The following is a 13,219-nucleotide window of genomic DNA, read 5'->3' as shown; positions in this document are numbered from 1 at the left end:
GGGGCGTCACGAGAGAAGTTTGACGTGTTCTAAAATATAAAAAAATAACCCCCCCCTCAGGATCGTGTGCAGGACCAAAGCCAGCGGGGGGGAGAAGGAGGGACACGTGTCGGTTAAAGTCAGCGGGGGGGAGTTCGGCCGCTCCAGCCAGACCTTCAGCTACCAGGTGTGTGTGTGTGTGTGTGTGTGTGTGTGTGTGTGTGTGTGTGTGTGTGTGTGTGTGTGTGTGTGTGTGTGTGTGTGTGTGTGTGTGTGTGTGTGTGTCATTAACTCCCCCCCCCGTCCCTCCAGGACCCCTTTGTGATGGGGATGTCCCCTGAACGCGGACCCAAAGCGGGGGGGACGCTCCTGTCCATCACGGGGAGGAACCTGCTGACGGGACGACCTGCTGACCTCAGCGTCACCGTGGGGGGCGTGGCCTGCAACATGTAGGCGTGGCTTCTGTCTCTTCTTTGCATGATTTCATTCAAATGAGCTTTCAGTCTGACCTTTGACCCCCCCCCCCCCAGAGCCTCGGCGGTGCAGAGCTCCAGCGTTCGCTGCGTGACAGGAAGTAGTAACCAGACGGGCGAGCAGCGGGTTACCCTCCACTACGGCGCCAGCCGGCGACACCTCCACTCCTCCTCCTACCGCTACACCCAGAACCCCAACATCACCTCCGCCTCCCCCGCCAGGAGCTTCCTGCAGTGAGTCCTGGCTCCGCCCCTCAACCCCCCTGCACCTGACCCCCCCAGACGTCCTGACGTGACCTGTGTGTGTGTGTGTGTGTGTGTGTAGCGGCGGGCGGCTGATCTACGTGTCGGGACACAACCTGGACGTGGTCCAGGAGCCCCGCATGCTGGTGACGGTGGGCCCCCCCCAGCCCGTCACCCAGAACCGGAGGAGGAGGAGGGAGACGTTGCGACGGACACCCCGGATGGTTCCCGACCCCTCCTGCCCCGGAGACCCCCCCTGCTCCGTCAAACAGGTGTGTGTGTGTGTGGTGGCGGTGGGGGGGGGGTCACTCCAGATCCAGACTGACCCGACCCCCACACCCCCCTGCTTCTGTCCCCCCAGTTCACGGCGCGTTGTGAGGTCAACTCCTCCACCCTCATCCTGTGTCGCTCCCCCACCGTCGATGCCTCCGTCTGGGGGTCAAAGGTCACCGTGGAGTTCCTGATGGACAACCTGCGCTTCGACTTCAGCCGCCTGAACCCCCAGAGCTTCAGCTACGAGCCCAACCCGGTGCTGCGGCCCCTGAACCAGCAGGACCCCCTGAAGGCCTACCGGCACAACCCGGGCAGCTTCATCCAGCTGGAGGTCGGTTCTAGTCCCTCCCCCCCGCTGGGGGGCGTGGGGGTCGTTGTGTCTGTGAGGTATCTGACCTGAACGCGTCCCCAGGGCGAGAACCTGGACCTGGCCATCTCCAAGGACGAGGTGGTGGTGCTGGTGGGGGAGGGCGTGTGCGCCGTCAAGACCCTGACCCGGAACCACCTGTACTGCGAGCCCCCGCCCCAGCAGCCGGCGCCGGTGGCCAACGGCAGGAAGCGCGAGGGCTCCGACAGTCTCCCAGAGTTCACTGTGAGTCCCGCCTCCCATCTGAACGGACAGGCCAATCAGGACGCGGCTGTAACATGATGTGTGTGTGTGTGTGTGTGTGTGTGTGTGTGTGTGTGTGTGTGTGTGTGTGTGTGTGTGTGTGTGTGTGTGTGTGTGTGTGTGTGTGTGTGTGTGTGTGTGTGTGTGTGTGTGTGTGTGTGTGTGTGTGTGTGTGTGTGTGTGTGTGTGTGTGTGTGTGTGTGTGTGTGTGTGTGTGTGTGTGTGTGTGTGTGTGTGTGTGTGTGTGTGTGTGTGTGTGTGTGTGTGTGTGTGTGTGTGTGTGTGTGTGTGTGTGTGTGTGTGTGTGTGTGTGTGTGTGTGTGTGTGTGTGTGTGTGTGTGTGTGTGTGTGTGTGTGTGTGTGTGTGTGTGTGTGTGTGTGTGTGTGTGTGTGTGTGTGTGTGTGTGTGTGTGTGTGTGTGTGTGTGTGTGTGTGTGTGTGTGTGTGTGTGTGTGTGTGTGTGTGTGTGTGTGTGTGTGTGTGTGTGTGTGTGTGTGTGTGTGTGTGTGTGTGTGTGTGTGTGTGTGTGTGTGTGTGTGTGTGTGTGTGTGTGTGTGTGTGTGTGTGTGTGTGTGTGTGTGTGTGTGTGTGTGTGTGTGTGTGTGTGTGTGTGTGTGTGTGTGTGTGTGTGTGTGTGTGTGTGTGTGTGTGTGTGTGTGTGTGTGTGTGTGTGTGTGTGTGTGTGTGTGTGTGTGTGTGTGTGTGTGTGTGTGTGTGTGTGTGTGTGTGTGTGTGTGTGTGTGTGTGTGTGTGTGTGTGTGTGTGTGTGTGTGTGTGTGTGTGTGTGTGTGTGTGTGTGTGTGTGTGTGTGTGTGTGTGTGTGTGTGTGTGTGTGTGTGTGTGTGTTTTTCAGGTCCAGATGGGGAACCTGAACGTCTCTCTGGGGAAAGTTCAGTACGACAACCTGAGCCTCGCCACCTTCCCCCTGGAGGCCCAGATCGGGGTCGGCGTGGGGGCGTCCATCGTGGCGCTGATCGTCCTCATCATCGTGCTCATCTACAGGTGTGTGTGTGTGTGTGTGTGTGTGTGTGTGTGTGTGTGTGTGTGCTCAGTTTGGAGACTATCGAAACAGAAAAGTGACACTACTTCCACAATTAGACCATCGTTACCAGTTAGACCATCGGTACCAGTTAGACCATCAGTACCAGTTAGACCATCAGTACCAGTTAGACCATCAGTACCAGTTAGACCATCAGTACCAGTTAGACCATCGGTACCAGGATTGTGGGACTGGACCTGAAGTCATGTTCTGGTCTTTAACGACAGTCTGAAGACGTGACCTTTGGGTTTTACCCATCAGCCAATGTTTCCATTTCCTGACCCAGCATGACCCCCCCCCTGCCTCCCGATTAACCCCAATCCTCACCAGTGGGGGTTTGTTGGGTCAGATTACTTGAGTCAGCCTTTTCCAGTCTCACTGGATTCCCACTAATCCAGTGTGAAACTGGTTTGACCGGACCCCGTCTGACTTCCTGTTCTCCCAGGAGGAAGAGTAAACAGGCCCTGAGGGACTACAAGAAGGTCCAGATCCAGCTGGAGAACCTGGAGACCAGCGTGAGAGACCGCTGCAAGAAGGAGTTCACAGGTAAGAGCACGCCACTACCCAGCATGCATCATTCGTGTATCAGATCATATCCAACAAAGCTCCCCTCCTCTGCCCTTTTCCAGACCTGATGACGGAAATGATGGACATGTCCAGCGACCTGGTCGGCTCCGGAATCCCGTTCCTCGACTATCGGATGTACGCCGAACGCATTTTCTTCCCCGGCCACCGGGAGTCGCCGCTGAGGCGCGACCTGGACGTCCAGGAGTGTCGGCGGCAGACGGTGGAGCAGGGCCTGGTGCAGCTGTCCAACCTGCTGAACAGCAAGCTCTTCCTCACCAAGGTAAAGTCATCGTCACTGAGGTGGCGCTTGTGCCTCAAGTAGGTGGCGCCTGTGTCTCGAGCAAGGTTCGAGATGGTGCCTGTGTCTCAAACAGGGCTTTGTGGTGTCGCCTTTTGCTTTGAGCAAGGATTAGGGGTGGCACCTATGTCTCGAACGAGGCTTGGAGGTAGCACCTGTGCCTCGAGTAGACGGCTGACTTCTCGCTCTGGTCTCTACTCCCAGTTCATCCACACCTTGGAGAGCCAGAGGACGTTCTCGCCCAGGGACCGGGCCTACGTGGCGTCGCTGCTAACGGTGGCGCTGCACGGCAAACTGGAGTATTTCACCGACATCCTGAAGACGCTCCTCAACGACCTGGTGGAGCAGTACGTGGCCAAGAACCCCAAGCTGATGCTGAGACGGTAAGAAGAGGAGCAGGTGATCAGGATCGGTGCGTCTGGAAGATGTTTGACCGTGTTTTTCTTGTTCCCGCAGGACGGAGACGGTGGTGGAGAAGCTGTTGACCAACTGGATGTCCATTTGTCTCTACACGTTCCTCAGGGTGAGGTTTGCAGAGCGACCCGGTCCCGGTGTCGCCTCAGGACAGAACTAACGGACTCCTGTTTGTTCCAGGACTCGGCGGGGGAGTCGCTCTACATGCTCTTCCGCGCCATCAAGCACCAGGTGGACAAGGGACCGGTGGACGCCGTCACCGGCAAGGCCAAGCACACCCTGAACGACAACCGCCTGCTGCGGGAGGATGTGGAGTACAAGACCCTGGTGAGGAGGGGACTCACCTGAAGCATTTCCTGTACCCCCAAACGTCCACCACCACCACCACCACCTTCGGGGGGTTTCTCCTTCCTGTTTCCAACCGTTTTCTCGTCGTCCTCTGCAGACAGTGAACGTCTTGGTGCAGGGCGGAGGCGTGAACGAGACCCAGCCGCTTCCCGCCAAGGTGTTGGACTGCGACACCATCACCCAGGTGAAGGAGAAGCTGCTGGACCAGGTGTACAAGGGCACCTCCTTCTCCCACCGGCCCCACGCCGACTCGCTGGACCTTGGTGAGAAACTGGGGGGGGGAGAAGGGAAACATACTGGTCCTCAAGAGCTTGATGGGATATTTGTTGAGCTGTGGCGCCCTCTACAGGAAAAGGTGGTAAATACAACAAAAGTCCAGTCAGAGAGTAGTACAGTAGAACCTACAGTAGAACCTACAGTAGAACCTACAGTAGAACCTACAGTAGAACCTACAGTAGAACCTACAGTAGAACCTACCCAAAGCTGTTTAAATCAATCCACTAGACTTTAAGAAAGTTTCTTGAAGACGTTTCGCCTCTCACTCAAGAGGCTTTCTCAGTTCTGAAGGTGGCTGGTCTTGTCCCAGCTTATGTGGGGTGTGGTCAGTGATATCCACATTACAACGACTGTAGTTGTTAGACCGTAAACCTGTCTGGCTCCTCAAAAATGGTTGAAGGGGGTTCCAGGGGGTGCCAAAGGGGGGTTGTAGAATCTCGGGATACGGATCTAGTCTTTTCCGTGACCAAACACCGTCTGGTGTTTCCCTCAGAGTGGCGGTCTGGTGTCGCCGGTCATCTCATCCTGTCGGACGAGGACCTGACGTCTGTGGTTCAGGGCACCTGGAAACGCCTCAACACCCTGCAGCACTACAAGGTCAGAGGTCGCGCCTCCAACTCGCAGGAAGACCCATAACAACCAATGTGTCATCATTTTGTTAATGTTGACTTTGCCCTTTGTGCCCATCAGGTCCCTGATGGAGCGACGGTAGCGCTCGTACCTCGTCACACCAAACACATTCACCATGACAACCATGACTACGTGGCCGGAGAGAGTGAGTTGAATAGATCCGTTTCTCGTGGCCCAGAACCGCTTTCAGAACTTTCAGAATGATGTGACTTTAAGTGACGCTGTGGAAATACCTCTGCAGAGACGCCGATGCTGGAGGATGCGGACGAGGGCGGAGTCAGACTGTGGCACCTCGTGAAGGCCAGCGAGGAGCCGGAGCTGCCCAAACACCGCAGGGGAAGCCTGAGGGAGAGGGAGCGACCCAAGGCCATCCCCGAGATCTACCTGACCCGCCTGCTGTCCATGAAGGTTCTGTTCCCAGAGTTCAGTTTTGCCCACCGGGAGCGCCTTTGTCTATGCTAGCTGCTGCTAACTGCTCTTGATCTGTAAAATTGGCTACATCAAATCTCAAGGGTATCAATAACGGCCGTAATCGATGGCTACCAATGTTAGCAGAGACTGTACAATACAGCTAGTCCTCAACATACAAACACATCTGGTTCCTAGAGGTTGTTCATAAGTTGAATTGTTCGTATGTCATTTGTTTTTATCTCTGAATGTTCGTATGTTGAGGACTTTGTGTATTTCCGGACGTCATCTATCCTCGGGTGACCTGCAATGTGATGTCCTTCAAAACCGCCGTTTAAGACATGCAACATAGTTTCACCAGACTGTCACACGTATGCAGTGTTCACCATCACCCACGAGTTGGTTTCCTGTCCTCTTGACTCCGCCTCCTCCTCGTCTTCCTCCAGGGGACGCTGCAGAAGTTCGTGGACGATCTGTTCACGGTTATCCTCAGCACCAGCCGACCCGTCCCGCTGGCGGTCAAGTACTTCTTCGACCTGCTGGATGACCAGGCAGGACAACACGGCATCACCGACCCGGAGACCATCCACATTTGGAAGACCAACAGGTACGTATGAGACGGTTCCGGCCAATCACGACGCTGTATTGGGTTTTGTTGTTAAGCTACGCCTCCCACCTGTCTCCAGTCTGCCTCTGCGTTTCTGGATCAACATCGTGAAGAACCCCCAGTTCATCTTCGACGTCCAGGCGTCCGACCACGTGGACGCCGTGCTGTCCGTCATCGCCCAGACCTTCATGGACTCTTGCACCATCGCCGAGCACAAGCTGGGGCGGGTGAGGACACGAGCGAACGTGACCAGAAAAACAAACAAACAAAAAAACACTCGTCCACGTTTAAGAGAAACACGCCTCTCATTCCTCCTTGTCTTCCTGAGCAGGACTCGCCCATCAACAAGCTGCTGTACGCCAGAGACATCCCCCGCTACAAGCAGATGGTCGAGAGGTGGGCTTTGTTTATTTATTCACAGCTAGTCCTCAACTTACGAACATTCAGAGATACGAACACGTTTCACCATTTCCGACTATCGACCCGCAGTTCCCCTTTATGCCACAACCCCCACTGAGCAGCACCGTTGCGTTCACACATTGTAGAATGTAGCTACATGTAGCTACATCAACGGTGACTCTGACTGTTGTTGATGGTGATCTTAAACACTGGTGGAGAGTTCCTTGAAGTCTTTACTTCTTCTTGTCCTCATGGATTAAAATATCAGGATTAAAATTTACTAATCTGGACTAATCTGGATTAAAAGATTCATGTGAATCATGAGTGACACTTAACGGTAGATAATGGAACTATTTTAATGTGATTACATGTTTTTATTCTTATTTTTTATATATTTTTTCTTACTTTGATTATTGTGTATTTTATTTGAAAAACCGACGTTTAAATCAGAAAGATTGAACTCTAAACGACCTGAACCCGTATGTAATTTATTCTGTGTTTTATGTCTGTTGTTGCTGGTCAGTCTGAGGGAATAAGACTTTAGTATTTAGAGAAGTAATATTTAAATGACCTCAGATGGAGCTAATAGACGGAAATTTAATAAATAAAAATTCAACTTACAAACAATCTCTCACAACCCGTTGTGTTCGTATGTTGAGGACTACCTGTACTATCAGTGTGATTCTTCGTGCGTCGGCGTGACGTAACAGCGATCTCCGCCCCTGCAGGTACTACGCTGACATCAGACAGACCATCTCAGCCAGCGACCAGGAGATGAACTCTGCTCTGGCTGAACTGTCCAGGGTGAGTCCTGCTGAACTTCACATCCCATAATATCCACCCAGTTCGCTAACATTCCGGTTTGTGTTTCAGAACTATTCTGGAGAGCTGAACTACTTGGTGGCGCTGCACGAGTTGTACAAGTACATCAACAAATACTACGACCAGGTGTGTTTGCTGACTCAGCAGTGTGTGTGTGTCTGTTTTCTCCTCTAACGTCTCTCCACCCATCCCCCGTTCATCTTCCTCCTCATCCTCAGATCATCACGGCGCTGGAGGAAGACTCCACGGCCCAGAAGATGCAGCTCGGCTACAGACTGCAGCAGATCGCGGCGGCGGTGGAGAATAAAGTCACCGACTTGTGACAGAGCCCGCCGGAGCCGCGGTGCACCCTGGGAGGGTGGGCGGGCTTCTAACGGAGAGACTCGTTCCCTGCAGGTCGAACTGGAATGCAGGAGAGCAACAGACGAAGGCGTGGGAGTGGGACGTCCCCCTCTTCTCTAGGGTCGGCGGGGACGTTTGGACGCTACGTTTACGCACGCGAGCAGCGATTGCTTTGGTCTGGATGCTTTCTGACAAAAAGAGTCATTTATGTCTCCTGGTCATGTGACCCTACCTGACATACTAGAACCCAATTGATCCACGGTCAGTTGATCCATGCCAAGTTGATCTACAGTCAGTTTATCCACGGTCACCTGCCATATGATTAGTTGATCAGTCGTCAATCTATCCACTCTCAGTTGATCCGCGGTCACTTGATTAACGGTCAGTTGATCCATGATCAGTTGATCTACATTCATCTGATCCATGGAGGATCCCATGTAGCTGTTTCCCCTCTGGGGGGGTTCACCAGCGGTACGTCTTCTCAGAAGTTGTTTCTCTGTGTTTGTCGTCCGTCCTGGGCGTCAATCCGCATCTCGTGTTTGTTTTCTCGTTCTACGTGTCGAAGTAAGAGCTCCTTAATATTTTAGCTGTTTTATGGTCAGTCGTCAGTTTGGAGGCGTGTCCCTGTAACCATGGTCACAACATTGTCACCCCCCACCCCCCGTAGTTGAAACCAATCGCTCGCTCTACCTCAGCCTACTCCGCTGCATCAACACTCCTGTGACTGAAAGACCCGATGCTGACCGTCTGCACACACACACACACACACACACACACACACACACACACACACACACACACACACACACACACACACACTGCACGTGTGTGTGTGTGACATGGTTTTGATCAGTCACTCATGTTTGTTTTGTACATTTTTAACATTCCTTTGGTTTCACGTTAAATGGAGTTCCGCTCAGACGGAGGTAACGGTACGTGTCCGACAGGAGAAGGGGGAATATCTGCTGTCTGTCCGGTTGGTTTAGTGTTCTAATCCCGTCACAGACGTCTGTGTCGTCTCACATTTCTATTATTGAAGTGACAACCAGACGGATTATGGGGGATTGTAGGGCTGGGTACGGCGTCGCACTGATGGGGACGCATTTAAATTAAGATTGGGATTAGAGCTGAACCCCATCTACGTGTGATTTCATGTTCAGTAACTTTACGCATTTCAAATCCCTTCAGTTTCACATATCTGTTAAATTTGGTGCCTGATTATTCGGTGCTTCAGGTACGGTTTGGTGAAGATATCGGAACCCCAGCGACCAAAAATAAAAGGACACCCCCCGGGCGTGGTGACGGGTTCTACCAAACACGTTCAGATTGGGACGCTCCGTGAAGATCCTGAGTCTGAGGTGGACGTAGGACTCCTGTAGGCTGTATGATTGTAGAGCAGGCTCTGCAAGGAGCATTTTAAGATGTTTCTTATTGTGTGTTAATATCATTGTACATAATGATCTAAAGGTAACTGTAGTGATTTAACCTGTTTAATGAGAGAGGGCATCGCCTCTCCTGCTGAGGTAATAAACTATTCTCCAAAGGACGCCTCGGCTCTTTTTCCAGCTGGTTCCAGCTGTAGTAACACAAAGAACACCAGCGGGGATCCACAAAACCCTGGTTACCGTGGTGATGAGGATGCAGAGCCGTTAACTCTGTTGTAAAATAAAATCTAGTGCTTATTAGAGAATGGAAGCTAATTTCTGTCAATGTCATTTTTATTTAAGTTGTAAATCATGACATTAAATTTATTCATACTTTAAAAAGATGACATATAGACAGATTTTATTGATCCAAAATTGGGAAATTGCCATGGTGCAGCAGCATCAATAGACTTAAACAATAAAATTAAAAATAACTAAGATTAATAAAATTAATAATCAAATTATTTGAAAACTGAACGTATGTCAGAAAAAACAATTTTGAAATCGTGTAGTTCCAGTATTTTGAGCTTCTTGGTTATTTAAACAAAACACATGCGTTTATTTTATATAAAGTTTTGATTCAGGTTTCTCTTGCAGACGCTTCGCCTTTCGTTTGGATCATATCTGTACCTTCATGATCCCAAACTAGGAAATTCATAATTTAAACAGTTAATTGAAACTAATCTTGTATTGAATCCTAAACTGTTCAAGAGTTGAAAAATATTTCTGAAAAACAGATTTTTAACTCTTCACATGACGTCACGGTTTATCTTCCGCTGACATCGCGACCGCATCACCACATAAACGTCATGTCACTCCGCCCTGACGGTGAGGCGACCGCATTAAGCGCTGACGTCATGGAATAACGTGGAAGACAATACGGTCGGAAATTGCCCTGAAAACTCTTCGCTCCGCCGCCGCTCGAACCGGGTCGTGTGGGTCCTACCGGCCGCTCGGTCACCGCCGTCGCTTGTTTGGAGGAAGCCGGAAATCAGGCAAGTTTCTGGGCCGCTGCTGGGACCGTTAGCCGCTAACTGGCTGCTGCTGGGACCGTTAGCAGCTGAGGCTAAGGCCAAAGGGCCTAGCAGCAGCCTGTTAGCGTTAGCGGCTAACGGTAAAGGGCTTCTGCTAGGCCCGTTAGCGGCTAACGCTAACTGCCTTTGTTAGGGATCGACATATTTATTTTCTGTCGTGGTTCAGCGTCGAATTAAAAAATTTTTTTGTGTAGTTTGTGATTATTTTTAAACTTCTCAGCTGTTAAAAATGTAAGACATGTTTGTTTTAAGTTAGCTTTGTTGTCTTATATGCTAATTTGAATGCTAGTTTCATTCGTCACTGCGCAGAACGGCTAGCTAGCTAACAGCTGGTTAGGATGTTGAGTCCTTTTTGCTCATGTTAGAATTTAGTTGACGTCATTTTCACTTTACTAATTAATAGAAATTAATAAATTAAATTTAGATTATTTATGAAAACAGGCTTTGTTTGTGAAAACATCAACTTACGACTTTATATTAGCCGCATCCCGTCTGTTAGCGCCTGTTAGCCGCATCGGGGTGACCCGGGCTGCGTTCGGTTTCTGCAGAGAGCCATGGAGCCATCAGATCAGCCGGGCCCGGATCCGGGCCCTCAGGAGGTGAACCCCGAGTTCCTGCAGCAGCTGAGGGACGAGCTGGACATCCCGGAGGAGGCAGCCAAACAGGTGAACATGTCAATATTTATTTTTTATTACAAATAAATTATATTAAATTAATTATTGTATTATTTTTGATAATGAATGAATTTAATTTATATTGAAATTATTAAATTAATTTATTCACTAAATTTGTTAATGCCCAATTAGTTTATTGATTTATTTAATGTATTGACTAAATATTTTAATTTATTAATTAAAAAATTTAAATGGATTAAGTTAATCAAAATTGGGGGGAAAAATAATTAAATAAACCCCAGATTTTAATTATCTAAAATAGTTAATTGATTGTTGATCCGTGTCTGAACCAACTGGGTTTCATCTAATAAAGTTTTTTTTGTTTGTTGGTTTGTTTCTCTCGTCTCCAGGCACTTCTTCACACACGGAACGTGTCTGCCGAGGCGGCGGCCATGTACTACTTCAACAAGCTGGAGAATGAGGTGCCCATAAGATAGCCTTAGTCCCCCAGGTACACTTTGGATCATGTGACCACGTGGAGCCCAACCCAAACCACGTCTCAGTGTCTGTCTGTCCATTTGACCCCCCCCCCCCCCCCCAGGAGGAGGGAGACGACGACCTCGTGTTCAAGATGGTGTTCGTGGTGAACATGGACCTCGCCATGGGCGTCGGGAAAGTGAGTCTGAGCGCATGTGCTACATGCTAAGGCTAGCGTGTTGTCACGTGACTCATCCACCGTTTGTGTGTGTGTGTGCAGGTGGCAGCTCAGGTGGGTCACGCTGCGGTGGGGCTGTACCAGGCCACGCAGGAGAAGAACAGCTGGAGGGACATGGCGTGGAAGTGGGACCACAGCGGGTGGGGCCTGTTGTGTTTAACTGTAAATAATAACTTCATTTTTATTATTACTTGCTGACTTCTGATTGGACGTTGCTGCAGAGCCAAGAAGGTGGTGGTCCAGGGCACCAACGTGGCCCACCTGCTGGAGCTGCAGGCTCTGGCCATGAGCCTCAGCCTGCCCACCTACCTGGTCCAGGATGCAGGACTCACCCAGGTGGGACCAGACCATAATATTTATGTTTTTCCGCATTCCTTAGTTTTATTTTTGTTCTAATAAAACCGGTTTTATTCTCCCTGCAGGTGGAGGCCGGGTCCCGCACTGTCCTGGCCATCATGGGGGAGGAAGATATGGTGAATAACGTCACTGGGAGTCTCAAGCTGCTCTGAAGGGGGAGGCGAACCCCCGCTGGAGGGGAGGGGAGTGGTGGTGGTGCTTCTGCAGTACCGCCAGGCCACCACCGGATGGCGCTATTCCCCACCGCTAACGCGAGTCTCGGCATGTAAGAGAGAAACAACCCATAAAACCAGATCTGGAGGAAGGAACACAACCCCCCCACCCCCAGCCATTTGTTTCCCTTTCGTTCTTTGTTGCTGTTTTGAGTGCAGGAGGAGGGGGGGGGTCTCTGGTGACCTTTTCCCTTCTTTCCAACAGGACATCAGTTTAGAAGAACAATCAGAACACATCGAGTCTGTCGTCCGGTTTCAGATCAGTCTTTTTGGTTTGACCTCCATTCTTTTAGCTAAACATGAGCTTCAGATTCACACCTGATGTAATTACAATCACACCTATAGCAGAGTTAACACCCCCCCGTCGGATCCACGACCCGTGAATGAAGGGTAACTTATTAACTGACATGAACCCACGTTTCTAAAACGTTTAAATGATTGTGTTGTATGCAACTTTTCTCCCAAAGATGCCCATCGTATTGATTCAATAATATGTAATATGAATAAATGGGTCTATTTTCTATACATGGACTTTTATTGTGTTAATCTGTGGTGTGCCATCCTAAACCTGTACGCACGGCTGCTGGACCTGGTTGTTCTTTTGTTTTCTTTATGCGAGAAACGTTGTTTTTGGATTGTATCGGTGAAGTTTAGTGGAGAAGCTCCGTGGAGCTCAAACGTAAAGGATTGTGTTAATTCCTATAGGCTCGGCGAGTAGTTTAGCACGCTAAACATGTTATACACAAAGAACAATGTATGAGCTGTTTTTACTTTTCTCACAAACCTGTTTGTGGCCGTGATCGGTCCACGACTCCAGTGTGTTTGTAACCTTTATTCATTAAAAATGGTTGATTTTTAGCAACATGCACACATTTTGATACCTCCTGTGATGAAGTCGTGTGTTCGTGGACGATTAAAGAGCTTGTAGGTGAAGCAACAAGAAGACTGGGTTGTGTGTTTTTTAAACCTTCCAAACAGACTGAATTACGAGCGGATGTGGGGGGAGGGTTGCCTTCAGCCATGTTGCGGTGCGTGGGCTCCGGCCGCCACATGACACTGCTGTTTCCACGCAGTAACAAAGGCAATCGCGTAATGAATGCTCACCGCTTGCCGTAGCAGCCTGACGTAAACTATC

The 13,219-nt window shown here is 50.5% G+C and overlaps 2 protein-coding genes across 3 annotated transcripts in view; both read left to right on the top strand.

The window, feature by feature from the left end:
- The window catches only part of plxnb1b (plexin b1b), a 50,136-nt gene extending 40,865 nt beyond the window's left edge, over positions 1-9,271 (top strand). Inside the window, exons 17-38 of the mRNA XM_068314430.1 lie at positions 61-166; positions 292-428; positions 510-686; positions 778-967; positions 1,057-1,299; positions 1,381-1,560; positions 2,432-2,580; positions 3,063-3,163; positions 3,247-3,464; positions 3,687-3,865; positions 3,939-4,005; positions 4,077-4,223; positions 4,342-4,507; positions 5,014-5,117; positions 5,211-5,295; positions 5,392-5,558; positions 6,005-6,165; positions 6,245-6,392; positions 6,497-6,561; positions 7,293-7,368; positions 7,438-7,512; positions 7,605-9,271. Coding sequence (XP_068170531.1) covers positions 61-166; positions 292-428; positions 510-686; positions 778-967; positions 1,057-1,299; positions 1,381-1,560; positions 2,432-2,580; positions 3,063-3,163; positions 3,247-3,464; positions 3,687-3,865; positions 3,939-4,005; positions 4,077-4,223; positions 4,342-4,507; positions 5,014-5,117; positions 5,211-5,295; positions 5,392-5,558; positions 6,005-6,165; positions 6,245-6,392; positions 6,497-6,561; positions 7,293-7,368; positions 7,438-7,512; positions 7,605-7,709 — 3,046 coding nt within the window. The 3' untranslated portion in view covers positions 7,710-9,271. The remainder of the gene's footprint in view (positions 1-60; positions 167-291; positions 429-509; positions 687-777; positions 968-1,056; positions 1,300-1,380; positions 1,561-2,431; positions 2,581-3,062; positions 3,164-3,246; positions 3,465-3,686; positions 3,866-3,938; positions 4,006-4,076; positions 4,224-4,341; positions 4,508-5,013; positions 5,118-5,210; positions 5,296-5,391; positions 5,559-6,004; positions 6,166-6,244; positions 6,393-6,496; positions 6,562-7,292; positions 7,369-7,437; positions 7,513-7,604) is intronic.
- Positions 9,272-9,952: 681 nt separating this feature from the next.
- On the top strand, positions 9,953-12,609 carry si:dkey-19e4.5 (UBA_like_SF and PTH2 domain-containing protein). Of its 2 annotated transcripts, none has more exons than XM_068315056.1 (7): positions 9,953-10,147; positions 10,735-10,851; positions 11,211-11,282; positions 11,405-11,476; positions 11,558-11,655; positions 11,737-11,851; positions 11,938-12,609. In XM_068315056.1, the coding sequence occupies exons 2-7, from the start codon at positions 10,741-10,743 to the stop codon at positions 12,022-12,024; spliced, it is 555 nt and encodes a 184-aa protein (XP_068171157.1). In that variant the 5' UTR covers positions 9,953-10,147; positions 10,735-10,740; the 3' UTR covers positions 12,025-12,609. The 2 variants fall into 2 exon arrangements, with proteins under 2 accessions (XP_068171157.1, XP_068171155.1); XM_068315054.1 differs by having other exon boundaries at positions 9,954-10,147; positions 11,402-11,476.
- The last annotated feature ends 610 nt before the right edge of the window (positions 12,610-13,219 follow it).

This window comes from Antennarius striatus, chromosome 5 (genome assembly GCF_040054535.1).
Source record: "Antennarius striatus isolate MH-2024 chromosome 5, ASM4005453v1, whole genome shotgun sequence".
In the NCBI taxonomy this organism is placed as follows: domain Eukaryota; kingdom Metazoa; phylum Chordata; class Actinopteri; order Lophiiformes; family Antennariidae; genus Antennarius; species Antennarius striatus.
The sequence above is the reverse complement of the archived record's forward strand: the minus strand, read 5'-3'. Positions and strand labels throughout refer to the sequence as shown.